At 45.3% G+C, this 14,652-nt stretch overlaps 1 protein-coding gene across 1 annotated transcript in view; it reads left to right on the top strand.

The window, feature by feature from the left end:
• Positions 1-14,355, top strand: part of SEL1L3 (SEL1L family member 3) — a 49,452-nt gene extending 35,097 nt beyond the window's left edge. The window contains exons 18-24 of the mRNA XM_081207517.1: positions 1,844-1,934; positions 2,042-2,126; positions 3,125-3,234; positions 4,441-4,568; positions 7,588-7,690; positions 7,772-7,844; positions 13,411-14,355. Of these exons, the coding sequence (XP_081063643.1) occupies positions 1,844-1,934; positions 2,042-2,126; positions 3,125-3,234; positions 4,441-4,568; positions 7,588-7,690; positions 7,772-7,844; positions 13,411-13,577 (757 nt within the window). The 3' untranslated portion in view covers positions 13,578-14,355. The remainder of the gene's footprint in view (positions 1-1,843; positions 1,935-2,041; positions 2,127-3,124; positions 3,235-4,440; positions 4,569-7,587; positions 7,691-7,771; positions 7,845-13,410) is intronic.
• Positions 14,356-14,652: the final 297 nt, after the last annotated feature.

The raw sequence follows: 14,652 nt of genomic DNA, 5'->3' as shown, positions 1-14,652 counted from the left end.
CCCCTGCTTTCAGCTTTTTCAGCCAGTCTTTTCTTTCTCAATGGAAAGAAATATTAGGATAGAATCAGAGAACTGGAGGAGACCCTAAGTATCATCTAGCGGCAATGCAGGAATCTCAATATGTGTTCCCCATCCAGTTTGAAACCACACTGGACCCTGCTTAGCTTTGCAAATTTGCTATCCATTTTACTGCTGCACCACTCAGAGGGGAGAAAAGATTTTCTTAGAAGGTTTTTGTGTTGTTGTTTTTTTGGCATGGGTAGGTCAGATGTTCAACTGCTGCCACCTGCACAACACGGTTGCACTTCAAAAGCTCCCCACCTTGTATTAGTTCTGCATGAGCTGAATGGAACTATGCCAATGTCATCTCTAATTTTGCCCTTAATTTAAACCCGTTGTCTTCTCAGAACCCTTCCTTCTCTTCCAAGCAAGGCCTGTGGACTAACCTGTCACGTCACTGTCTCTCTGCCTAACCTACCTCACAGGGATGTTGTGATGTGGGAATGAAGAGCGAATGTGGCTTCCTTGAGCTCCTCGGGCCTTATTGTTACCCTGTGTAAATAGAGAATGTGCCCTAAAACATACTTAAGACTCTTTTGCTGTGGCACATTCCAGGAGGAATATCAGTACTGATGAACAATCTGTCTCTATTCTTCTTCCTCCTCCTCCTCCTCCTCCTCTTCTTCTTCTTTGGCGATCACTGATAGCCAAGTAAGATTGTCTTACATAAACACGGTCTTAACAGTGAGTCCGTAAATGATTGTGGAGGCCAATTCTGGATCCACACATCCTTCCACAGTGGGGGCATAGGTTTCCTGGAGGGAGTTGATCATGGTGAGGGTTGGCCAAGCATGCCTTCCTCTTAGCATGTTCCACCATTTCGTCCTGAGTTCGAGCATCTTCAAAGCCCATGGCACCTTTGGTAAATCGGGTCCTCCCTTAAAGAGGGCACGTATTGCGGTGAGATCTGGCAACCACACCCTGTGTTGTGGGTGGGTATGATTGGATATCCACAACACCCAATTGGTAGGTCCCTTGATGCTGGGTTCAATCAGGCCAATGGGACACAAGATAAATGGATCAAGGGACCTATATATGCCTATGCACGTGACCCAGAGATTTCTCTTTTGGTGCGTGCATCGGAACACTCGCCCACCTCTCCCTATATTTAGGGCTGTGCGCTTCACCTTGCTATGCCGTCATGTGTCGTCTGTTGTTGGGACAGGGGCACGGCAGGAATTTTCCCCACTTGGCTGATTGGCTGTTGCCATTTGGGTTTTGCCTGCTGCTTAGCAAATCGTCACAACTTGTAAGGTTGCGGATAAGCTCTGGTTCAGGTGATAGGGATGGGAGAAGGCTCTCGCCATCCCTATGTGAAGGGTATTCCATTAAAGGAATCCAGGGACTCAACTGGTTTGGTCAACCCCTGAGAGGGGGTTGTGCCAGTGCCTGAGTCCAGGGGGACATCTGGGTGGTGGACATAGCCTGTTCCCAGCTTTCCGCTTATCCAGGTGTTCACCCTAGGCTGACCTATGCTGGAACCGTGGGTCAGGGCTACTTGCATGGCAGGGAGCTAGTCGAACCAGAGCCTATGCAACCAGTAACTCTGTAATCAATAAAGTTGTGGCCTAAATTCTGCCAAAAACCAAATGTCTGAATTTATTTAAGGGGGAGGTTTAAAGGTGTGAACACGCAAAGGCTGTTCTCCAATGCGAGCACTCGCACACCAGTGTTTCCCAGTTATCAGTGTTCTGCCTCTGTTTGAAACCACTGTGCCAAACTATTTCTGAAGTTTCCTTGTATTCACCTTGCATTTCTCTTTCTCACACCCCTTGGGTTTTAGGCATGAAGCCCTGCTTTATTACCTTCTGTCTGCAGAGACTGGAATCGAGGTGTCACAGACAAACCTGGCACATCTCTGCGAAGAGAGGCCAGTAAGTACCATATATGTGATTCCACACCCTCTTGTTGTTTTAAATCCTTAAATATTTTCCTGGAAGCATACTGAGTCATTCTTTTTCTCCCACATCCTGTGTTCTAGAATATGACAGAAAGATACATGGATGTTGACTGCATTTGGAGATATTATAATTTCTCGGTTTCTCAGAAAAATGCTCCCTCATTTGGTACGTATAACAACCCGTTACAGATAAAGTCGTTTTTGAGTGTTTTTGAGTGATGCAGATAAAGTTGTTTTTGAGTGCTTTTGAGTGCTTTTGAGTGTTGCAAAATGACCTTTTTTCTTTTTTTAAATAATTGGTTTATTTGGTTTTCAGATAAAAGTTTTACAATCATATATCCAATATACAAGGGACGCGGGTGGCACTGTGGGTTAAACCACAGAGCCTAGGACTTGCCAATCAGAAGGCTGGCGGTTCGAATCCCCACGACGGGGTGAGCTCCCGTTGCTCGGTCCCTGCTCCTGCCAACCTAGTAGTTCGAAAGTACGCGGGAAGGTAAACGGCATTTCCGTGCGCTGCTCTGGTTCGCCAGAAGCGGCTTAGTCATGCTGGCCATATGACCCGGAAGCTGTACACTGGCTCCCTCGGCCAATAAAGCGAGATGAGCACCGCAACCCCAGAGTCGGCCACGACTGGACCTAATGGTCAGGGGTCCCTTTACCTTTTACCCAATATACAACATAAAAACAATATTCCTGGACTTCTCTCCTCCCCTTTGTGGGTCCTGTTGTTAATCATTTGCTCCGGCATCTTTTATGATAATCCAGATATTTTACATCTCCATTGTGTCCAAAGTTCACAATTAAACTACGTGTGCTATTCCCATCCTACTAATGATTTTAACTGTTTGCAATGGGTTTTTAAGCTAAATTACAAATTTTCCCCAATCCTTATTAAAATCCTGGCCTTCCTGATTTCTGATTCCTTCAGTCATTTTTGCCAATTCGGCATAATCCACCAACTTAATTTGCCATTCTGTCCTGGTAGGGACTTTATCTTCTTTCCATCTCTGGGCGCAAAATGACCACCTTCTGGCTTGTTTGCAATCAATCAAAAATCATTGCAAAAGATCATTGATCAGGACCACTGGAATTTGTCATAGCCTGAGCTGCGAAGGAGGGAATCACCTGCGCAGTCTTTAATGCAGCTGCTTCTTTCCACAGCTTATCTGAAGGTGGGAGATTTCTACTACTATGGATATCGGAATCAGTCCAGAAACTTGGATATCTCAGTACAGATGTATGCACAAGCTGCCTTGTATGGAGACGCACAGGTAGGTTCTTGCTGGTTGGGGAATGAAAGGGCTGATCATCAGAAAACCTGAGGCCTTTTCTGAAGACTCTTGAGATCTGCAGTGCCCCACAAACCCCTGTCACGTTCAGGGCCGTCTTTAGCATTTGCGCGTCGAAGTCCCCAAGACACTCCCCAAAGAAAAACACAATTGACACTTAATTTTTGTTTAAGGTTTTTGGCATAATTTTGGCCACAACTTTATTCAAATTACAGCAATGTGAGTGGTTGCTTAGGCATTGGTAGCACTAACTGACCCCGCACGGGGACAGCTCTGACATTTGCACTGCCTGCGAAGTCAGAAAGGGTAAGTCACCTGGGGAGAGAGACGGGACTGGGAACCATGCCTCACCTCTCCCCAGAATGCTCCCAGGGGCTTGCATGGCCCTAGCCCCTTGCCAGGGGGTTTCGGACAAAAGCATGGGGAGCCCCTGGGTTCCTTTAACGGAAAACCCTTGAAGCAGCAGCATTTTGGAGGGGCAGGCATAGCCAAATCCATACCCCTCCACCAACCAATTCCAAGACCAATGCCTAACCGCAACCTTACAAGTTGTGACGAATTGCTGCGCAGTAGGCAAAAACCAAATGGCACACACTAATCAGCCAAATGGACAAAATTCCTACCAGGCCCCTGCCCCAAAGCAGACGACCCCATGACAGGCAATAGCAAGGTCAAGCAAACACCCTAAAATTAGGGAAGGGAGGGCGGGTGATCCGAAGCACGCAGCCAAAAGAGGAAGTTCCTTGCTGTGAGCATTGTATTTAACAAATAGGGCTGTCAATCAACAAATGGCAACATCTAGATTTCCCCAGTAACAGCCCGCCCCTGCTTAAAGGATGGCCAACCATTTGCCTAGCGACAGTGAGGTGTCTCGTCAGCCCAACCGCAACCCGTGCTCTCCATGAGGGAGAACACGCTATGCAGCGCCGGGGTGCAAAAAAAACACCCAGTGCCCCCAATTTGGGGGGTGGGGGAGGCTAAAGCTGTTGAGCTTTCTTGCAGGTTGTAATTTATGAATTGACAAGGGAGCTTCTTGCTCCAGGGCTGTATTATCTGTCTTGGTGAATTCTTCACCAGCTTCTCTGGCTCCTTGTCCCCTTTAAAAGCACAAACGCCCAATGCCTTTTGCCACAGAGCCATGGAGTACTAATTGTTTGACTGGAAATGCCTTTGTTTTGCACGTTGCAGGGGTTCTTTAATTTGGCTGTTCTCCTGGAAGAAGGCTATTCCATCCCTCATCACATTTTAGATCATTTAGGAATTGACAGGACCGTCAACTCCAGTAATGCAAACGTGCTCCAGGAGCTTTATGAAAGGTGAGACTGTTCTTGTCCATCATTGCCGTCCTTAAAACGTTAAGAGCAGGTTTTTATTTAGCATGGTGTAAAATGTGAACCAACAGAAATAATAGCAAGGTGCCATAAAATCGGCAACAACGTTAAAATGCCTAAGATGGTGGTCTTCGAAATGTATTCTAGGGGACCCTGGGGTCTGTCAGAAGCATACCAAGAGTTCCTCAAAGAGAAGATCAGTAATGGCAAATCCTTTCCTGGAAGACAACTCTCTGCCTTGCCACTATTTTCTCCATGCAGCGTGCAAGTTGCAGGAGAAGCTCTGAGCACCCTCAGAATGGGCCCATGCTCATTGTGAAGTGATAGTGTTCCCTGAGCTCCATGAAGTTTCTCTGGCAAGCAAATCCTGGGGAAAATATTTTCCTGAAGGTAGAAAGCTTGAGAATTCCTGGTCTTGGGGAATGGAAAAGTTATCACAAGCCACCAAGAACAGCAAAACAGGGTGGCTTGTTGGGCCACAGTACTCTTCCAAAAGCATGCTAGGCCTCTTCAAGTGTTCTCCTGTGTCTGCTGGCCCTTCCTCCTTGACATCTACACATAACAACAACAACAACAACAACAACAACAACAACAACAACAACAACTTATTATTATTATTATTATTATTATTATTATTATTATTATTATTATTATTATTATTTAAATCCCGCCCATCTGGGGGGCTCCCAACAGAATATTAAAAACACGACAAAACTTCACACATTAAAAACTTCCCTAAACAGGGTTGCCTTCAGATGTCTTCTAAAAGTCAGATAGTTGTTTATTTCTTAGACATCTGCTGAGAGGGCATTCCACAGGGCGGGTGCCACTACTGAGAAGGCTCTCTGCCTGGTTCCCTGTAACCTCGCTTCTCACAGTGAGGGAACCGCCAGAAGGCCCTCGGAGCTGGACCTCAGCTGGACAATGATGGTGGTGGAGACGCTCCTTCAGGTATACTGAACCGAGGCCATTTAGGGCTTTAAAGGTCAGCACCAACACTTTGAATTGTGCTCGGAAACATACTGGGAGCCTATGTAGGTCTTTCAGGACTGGCAGCCACTCCCAGTCACCAGTCTAGCTACTGCATTCTGGATTAATTGCAGTTTCCGGGTCACCTTCAAAGGTAGCCCCACATAGAGCACATTGCAGTAGTCCAAGGGAGAGATAACCAAGCATGCACCACTCTGGCGAGACAGTCTGCGGGCAGGTGGGGTCTCAGCCTGCATACCAAATGGAGCTGGTAGACAGCTGTCCTGGACACAGAATTGACCTACGCCTGCATGGACAACTGTGAGTCCAAAATGACTCCCAGGCTGCGCACCTGATCCTTCAGGGGCACAGTTACCCCATTCAGGACCAGGGAGTCCTCCACATTGAGAAGGCCTGAAGAGGAAAAACATTCTCTGTGCATATCTCCTTTCTCCTGCCGGCCTTTGACTCAGGGTATGGATTTCGCCATGTTCTAAATCACGAGGAGAACCTACATGCACAGAAAAAGGCTTCGCTCTTCAGAGTTTCCCTTCTAACACATGGATGACAGTTCTGGGGCCTGTGGACACGGTCCCACTCTCTTCCACCTCATGACTGTAATTACCCAGGTGAGAATGCCTGAAGGAGGCTCTGAAGCCACCACTGACTAAGAAGACCTCTCTCCAAAACTTCCCCACAAGCCTAGGCAGCATGCTTGCTCAAAATTTCGTGCCAAGAAGCTGAATTTGACATCAAAGGAAGTAGCTTTAGGATTGCAATCTTTAAGTTCTAGATGGTTGAGAACCTTTTGATTGTTCCTTGTAGTGGTTGGGAGTTACTCGTGCGTAATCCTGCCCCGTTTGAGCATTGGATTGCCTGGTTAAACCCTCCGGACTGCACAGCCCATCTCAGCGTGGCGGCCCTTAGTCACTCGTAGAATCTGTCTGTGGGCGTTTCTTAAAGCGTTGCCAACATAAGAGTTGTTTGACGCCCAATCGTCTCCGCCTCTCACTGTGCGGGAGTCTCCTGCGCAGGGTGGGCGTGGGCAGCGGGGTGCTTGGACTCTCCTCGCTAACTTCCAACGAAGAGTCCTGGAGCCCCTGCACCTCCCTGTCCCGTTGCTCTCCTGGATCCCTGGTGTTACACTCATTCTCTTCCCCTTCTTCCTGGCTGAGTCTCCCTCTAGCGCTTGGACCTTCTCCTGCAGAATCAGAGACCCTCTCCTTCTCCCGTGCCTCTGATGGCAGTTCCCTGACATTCCTCAACTCTCATCAGAGCTGCACCCATTTCCTCAAGCTAGCTGAACAGCTGGTCATAATTTTAATCACAGTAACTCAACTAATAAATGAGAACATGTCATAAGGTAGTGGTGGAAGACCATATGATGGGCTCTTTGATGTGGAAGGAAAGTCTGTGCCCTATCACTGATGGCCCCAGTTAAGACTCAAGCCTTCTATCTGCCTAGCTTTACTCCTTCATCTGCATAGTCCTTGTCTGCTCTTGCGACAGGCTGCTGAGAGCCATAATAATAATAATAATAATAATAATAATAATAATAATAATAAAATTTTATTTATATCCTGCCCTCCCCAGCCGAAGCCGGGCTCAGGGCAGCTAACAACAATAAAATAATACAACATTCTAAAATCATTTCATTATAAAATTAATTCAAATCAAATTGATGGCAACCATTGGGCTAGAGTTCTGTGAAGATTGCCAAAGGAGGGAGTCAGGCTGTGCCCTGGCCAAAGGCCTGGTGGAACAGCTCTGTGTTGCAGGCCCTGCGGAAAGATGTCCCGCAGGGCCCTAGTCTCTTGTGGCAGAGCGTTCCACCAGATCGGAGCCACAGCCGAAAAAGCCCTGGCTCTAGTTGAGGCCAGCCTAACCTCTCTGTGGCCTGGGACCTTCAGGATGTTTTTGTTTGAAGACCGTAAGGTCCTCCGTGGGACATACTAGGAGAGGTGGTCCCGTAGGTACGAGGGTCCTAGGCATATTTTTTATTTGACATTGATGTCTTTCTTATTGTTGTCTGTAGGTGTTGGAGCTATAGCAACCAAGAATCAATCAGTCCATGCACTTTAGCTTTGCTTTATTTCCACCTGCGTGTTTTCTGGAAGACAACTTTGCATTCTAGTCTGGTGCGTACAACTCCACTGTTCTTTGAGTAAATGCCTGGCATTTTGTGCTCTGGCTAATACAAGGTTCTGAATTCCTTGCAGATTTACTTCCTGGGCTCCTTGTTTGTCTCTGCATTGGTTGTATTTGTCATACAGTGTTTCCGGGCTCTGTTGGGTAAGTATCTAGCAGCAGCCATAGAGCTGAAGAACAAAATAATAATAATAAAATCACAGGTGTACAAGGCTTTTTTAAATAGAATATTCCATGTGTTTGATTACATAAGCTGTTGCTCTGTCCCATTTGTTTTCCTCGATAGAAAAAGGAATCAAACTAGATTTTTAAAGACTACTGAAGGCAAACAGGTCGAAAAGCCTAGTTTACTTTTTCACTACAGAGGGGAAAGAATTGAGATCGGATGCCAGCTTAAATAATAAAAGCATGGAATGAAAATGTAGCCTTGCACAGTTCTGATTTTATTCATATTTTATTTTTATTTATTTCATTTTGAGCCACATTTTGATTTATTTATTTGATTTATTTCATTTGGTTCACACCTTGTGAACCAGCAACTCTTTAAAAAGGGACCACGTACAGTGGTACCTCTAGATACGAATGGGATCCATTCCGGAGCCCTGTTCACATCCAGAAGCGAACGCAACCTGTGGCTGCGTGTGCACAGGTCGCGATTTGCCGCTTCCGCACATGCACATGACGTCATTTTGACCGTATGTGCATGCATGAGCGGCGAAACCAGGAAGTAATGCGCTTCATTACTTCCAGGTCGCTGCAGCACGCAACCCAAAAATACTCATTCTGAAGCTACTTCAACCCGAGGTATGACTGTATAGCCTAGCCCGATACCACCAGTAACTAGGTAAAGGTAAAGGGACCCCTGACCACTAGGTCCAGTCGTGGCCGACTCTGGGGTTGCGGCGCTCATCTCACTTTATTGGCCGAGGGAGCCGGTGTACAGCTTCTGGGTCATGTGGCCAGCATGACTAAGCCGCTTCTGGCGAACCAGAGCAGCGCACGGAAACGCCGTTTACCTTCCCACTGGAGCGGTACCTATTTATCTACTTGATGTGCTTTTGAACTGCTAGGTTGGCAGGAGCAGGGACCGAGCAACAGGAGCTCACCCTGTCACGGGGATTCGAACTGCCGACTTTCTGATCAGCAAGTTCTAGGCTCTGTGGTTTAACCCACAGCGCCACCCACGTCCCTTCCGGTAACTAGAGACCTCCCTTTTTCAATATATTGCTTATATAAATTCCAGACAAGTAATTGTGGAACTTCTCGTGGAGTAATAAAAGGAATATGAGCAATGCTGAGGTTCTACATCTGTGTTTTCTAAGCTGAGGCACAGGGTTTGTTGTTTCATTTTGTTTCCCATGATTATATACTGTGTAAGAACTGACCTTACTCCTCAAAAGTACAGAACCACTTCTCCCTTCAAAAGAGACTGCCCAGTGGTGTCTCTGCAGGAGTCATGGACCTAAAAGTGTCTCCTGATTGAAGGACTTGCCCACATGGCTGATTAGTGAGCAACGGCCTCTGAGAGTGGATAGTTCTGTTGCATTTCCACATTGTGAGGGATTCAACCAACTTTCTTCTTCTTCTTCTTCTTCTTCTTCTTCTTCTTCTTCTTCTTCTTCTTCTTCTTCTTCTTCTATTTTGACAAAGTAACAATCATACATAAATAAGAATAAAGATGTGACCCAACCAATGAGACCATTCCAATATAACTATCCAGTCTCCCAAAATTTCAACTCCTCTTGCGATGGTTTGACCCCTTTCCATTTTAACAGTACAAATTCCACAAATGCCCTCTGTATCTCCTCAAAATCATTTCTCCTGCATATTCCCTGTATTACTTTAATAGCACATATTAATTTATCCTTAATAGCCATATCCCACACCTCTTTATATCATTTTTCCATTTTATATTCTGTTTGCCCCTTCCACTTCCTGGCTATATAATAATTTGTGCAGCTGTCAATAAATTTGTGAGCAAGTCCTCCATAGCCTACGAACCTTCCACCCCATCGTAAATTGATAATAATGTTACCTCTGGACTTTTGGTCAGCTTTAACCCAGTGATTTCTGTTATCTCCTTAAACACCCTTTGCCCCCCAAAATTGGACCTATTTGCACCCCCACCACATGTGAACATAATTCCCGGTTTCCTGGCATCCCCTGTCAACATAACGCCAAATATTCCTTGTTTATTTGATTTAGTCTGACTGGCATTAAATACCATCTCCAAACTAATTTATAATAATTTCCTTTTATTCTTATATAAGAATAAAAGAAAATTATTATAAGAATTAAAGAAATAAACCCTCTTTCATCTATTGGGATGGGGTGAGAGAGAAGGACAATTATTTCTTCTCCTTTCACTGATACAAGCATGACACAGCTAGCTTTTGGGGGGAGTTACCTTATACAGTGGTGCCCCGCAAGACAAATGCCTCGCAAGACGGAAAACTCGCTAGACGAAAGAGTTTTCCGTTTTGGAGGTGCTTCGCAAAACGAATCTCCTATGGGCTTGCTTTGCAAGACGAAAATGCCTTGCGAGTTCCTGCGGGGTTTTTTTCTCCTCCCCCCTTTTCCTAAGCCGCTAAGCCGCTTATCAGCTGATCTGATAAGCTGATAAGCCGCTAAAAGCCGCTAATAGCCGCTAATAGTGCTAATAGCGCTAATCCTCTAATCCGTCAATGGGCTTGCTTCGCAAGACAAAAAAACCGCTAGACGAAGAGAATCACAGAACGGATTCTTTTCGTCTTGCGAGGCACCACTGTACAGCACTTCCTGTTCCCTCACCCAAATCCTGGAAAGGGAAGCGGGTGTTGCCAGTATGGGTGGGTGTAAAGATTTTGTGCAGTCTTATTTGCAACCAGTAAGGTAAAGGTAAAGGGACCCCTGACCATTAGGTCCGGTCGTGACCGACTCTGGGGTTGCGGCGCTCATCTCGCATTATTGGCCGAGGGAGCCGGTGTACAGCTTCTGGGTCATGTGGCCAGCATGACTAAGCTGCTTCTGGCGAACCAGAGCAGCGCACGGAAACGCTGTTTACCTTCCCGCCAGAGCGGTACCTATTTATCTACTTGCACTTTGACGTGCTTTCAAACTGCTACGTTGGCAGGAGCAGGGACCGAGCAACGGGAGCTCACCGTTGTGGGGATTCAAACTGCCAACCTTCTGATCGGCAACTCCGAGGCTCTGTGTTTTGACCCACAGCGACACCCGCGTCCCTTTTGCAACCGGTATTTAACCTTTATTATTTTTTTTATTTTTTACTTGTGGTTCAGTTGCTCTCCGAGCGTGAGAAAGCCAAATAAAGCTGGTTTAAACCTGTTTCTAGTCAGTATTCAACTAAAGCATTCATCTAGATTTTTTTTTTTTAAAAAAAGGATTGTTGGTAGAATATTAACAAGACAGGAAGAGACAATTTTCTTTACAACATTCATGTTTGTCACCTGATGGAACTGTGATTCAGTTGATTATTTTATAGTGTAATCTTAAGGTTATCTACGATTCAGATCAATGTGGTTTACTCAAGGATGGTATTGAAATGTCATGCAGAGAGCATAAATTGACATTGAGTCCACACGCACGCTCAGCATAAGAACTTGGAACCTCACCTGCAATTTAACGTTTACCTTGCTGTGCAGAGTTTAATGACTTCTACAATAGGGATGTATTGGGACGCGCGTGGCGCTGTGGGTTAAACCACAGAGCCTAGGACTTGCTGATCAGAAGGTCAGCGGTTCGAATCCCCGCGACGGGGTGAGCTCCCATTGCTTGGTCCCTGCTCCTGCCAACCTAGCAGTTCGAAAGCTCGTCAAAGTGCAAGTAGACAAATAGGTACCGCTCTTGCGGGAAGGTAAACAGCGTTTTCGTGTGCTGCTCTGGTTTGCCAGAAGCGGCTTAGTCATGCTGGCCACATGACCCGGAAGCTGTATGCCGGCTCCCTTGGCCAATAAAGCGAGATGAGTACCGCAACCCCAGAGTCGGTCACAACTGGACCTAATGGTCAGGGATCCTTTACCTTTATTAATAGGGATGTACGCTGGCTCCCTCGGCCAGTAAAGCGAGATGAGCGCCACAACCCCAGAGTTGTCCGTGACTGGACCTAATGGTCAGGGGTCCCTTTACTTTTACCTTTACAATAGGAATGCGGATGGCAAATCCCAGATTAGCTCAGAAAGGAAAATTATTTTGCAATAAGAGGTGAAGAAGCATCAGTCCCCGAAAGAGGTGAGAAGGGAGTGTGCAAAGCTATAAGCAAGAATTAATAAGACTAGAGTTAAAGTGTTTAGGCAGCAAATGAGTGATCTGAAATATGTAACCGTGTTCTGATAGGTGTTTTGACCACAGTAGTAAATCTGGGAGACACTGAAAGTGTATACCTCATTTTTGCAGACCGCTTAAACCACAATCCTACATGTTAAGTGCACTTTAGTCATTTATTTTAACAGGAGTAACAACTTAATTCCCGTTCCATAGCTTTTAGTGGATTGTGCTTAGCATTTGCTAGATTTTGCCATTAGTATAAGCTTTCATTACTCTAATGGGCAAAGAAGGCGAAGTGTTAAGTTGTGAGTGAACATATCAGATGACACAGCGATTCTTCAAACAGCTCTTGTTTATTTAGAGGCCAGAACAGAACTGAACTGAAGGGCTCAGTCAGCCTGCTTATATAGAGCTCCAGTACAACGTAACTGTAACAATTTTCTAAAACTATCCAATCACTGAGTCACTTTTGATCCCTTATTTGCATAACTATCTACAGTATCCCCCTGCTGGCCCAGGGTGAGAACTTCAGTACATAACACAAAGTATGTTAGTGAAGGAAGGGAATTTGGAGAATTTGGTATTTGTTTTGAACTGCTATTAATATTGTCATTTCCACTGACTGTGAACTGCCTTTGAATGTTTTGGAGAAGGGTGGGTATGAAATTGAATAAATGATGATGATGCCACACAGAGGTTTTTGAACACTGCTTAGAGACTTTTGAAAGATTAAGTGGTTTAGAAGTGCTTTTAAGCAAATGATAAATCATATCGGGAACTGAATTGACCATCAAATTTAAATCAAAAGAAGAGTCACCATAAGAAATGTTTGAATAGGAATCCAGAAGTTAAAAAGGGCAAAGTACATTCGACAGTTCTGCTATGCAAGGTACCATTTAAGAAAAGAATGCTACGCTAGGGCTCTTCCAGGTCATCTGCATATGGAATGTGGGTTCTGTGTGCGAATCTCCCTGCTGAATCAGGTTCCATATTCATAAAAGGGTGTCTTCAGGATCTGGAGCTGTGTACATAGTCCTCCTTGTTGGAGAGGTGATCAAAACCACTGAGCCCCTTGGGCTTGCCGATCAGAAGGTCGGCAGTTTGAATTCTCATGACGGGGTGAGCTCCCATTGCTCTGTCCCTGCTCCTGCCAACCTAACACTTCAAAAGCACACCACTGCAAGTAGATAAACAGGTACCATTGCAGCGGGAAGGTAAATGGTTTTGTGTGCACTCTGGTTTCCATCACGGTGTCCTGTTGCGCCAGAAGCTGTTTCGTCCTGCTGGCCGCATGACCCGGAAAGCTGTTTGTGGACAAACGCTGGCTCCCTCGACCTGAAAGTGAGATGAGCGCCGCAACCCAATAGTTGCATCACCTGAGTGATGGTGGGCGTGCTAATCTATAACACTACTTTTATCTGCTGTATTATATTGTGTGTTTCAACAGTTGTTCATCGCCGGATATCACGAATGCCTGAAGAGGCTCCAGCTGAACTCTCTTCCACAGAGGAAAATACTAGTGAGACAAGACCAGCAGAGCCCAGAGAACCTACTGTGTCAAATAATTCAGAGGAGGATGTCTTGAATCCTCAGCATCCCCGCTCCAGCAGCTGAGGCATGCATTTTCTCAAGAAGTGACATTCTGATGTCTTCAGGAGACGGAAACCTCCCCTTTCTATGCCAATTTGGAAAATGCCCCCCCCTTTTGCGACTTGACGGGTGCTCTCACCATGGGAGTAGGCTATGCTGTTGTTGTAGCACTTCCTTGCTTGAGCTTGAAGCAGCCTTGAAGGTTTCACCCAAAATTTGGTTAGAAAGGGGACACTTTGATTCAAGGAGGAAGGACGTTCAGATTTAGTGTCCTGTAGAACTTGAGGTAATTTATTTTCAGATTCAGAAATAGTGTGAATTAGAACATAATCGGTCCTATTGTATTATTGGGAAAGGGATTTCTGTTCCTTTAAAATTAATCAGGGTTTTATTTTCAGTTCGGAGAATTGATAGACCTGGTTTGGGGAAGAAGGACTTGTCTTAATCAGTTGTAGTGTGCTCCAAAATCATTTTTGCCTTGGTGGGCTAAGGCTCCAAAATGTCATTTCAAAGACAGTATATAGGAATATTCTGTTCACCTTAAATATATACAGTGGTGCCTCAGTTTATATACACTTCAGGTTACATACGCTTCAGGTTACAGAATCCACTAACCCAGAAATATTGCCTCGGGTTAAGAACTTTGCTTCAGGATGAGAACAGAAATCGTGCTCTGGCGGCGCAGCGGCAGCAGGAAGCCCCATTAGCTAAAGTGGTGCTTCAGGTTAAGAACAGTTTCAGGTTAAGAATGGACCTCCGGATTGAATTAAGTACTTAACCCAAGGTACCACTGTGTGTGTGTATGTGTATACACACACACACACACACACACACGCACACACGTATGTATGTATGTATGTATGTATGTATGTTTGTATGTCAAGGCCACTGGTATTTCAGCACTGAAGAGGTATCTGAGCTTAGGAAAAGCTCTTCTGATATTGCTGTACCCTATAAAGTTGTTTTAACAATTATGAAGATAATTTATGGGCAACACATCGAAACTTTTCTAAAGCACAAATTAAATCTACACATTAGTTTCATTAATACACAATATTACTGTATGCAGTTTAAGTGGCTTCTGGCTGTGAAGTGGTTT

This window comes from Podarcis bocagei (assembly GCF_964188305.1).
Source record: "Podarcis bocagei genome assembly, chromosome: 9".
Taxonomy (NCBI): Eukaryota; Metazoa; Chordata; class Lepidosauria; order Squamata; family Lacertidae; genus Podarcis; species Podarcis bocagei.
The sequence above is the reverse complement of the archived record's forward strand: the minus strand, read 5'-3'. Positions and strand labels throughout refer to the sequence as shown.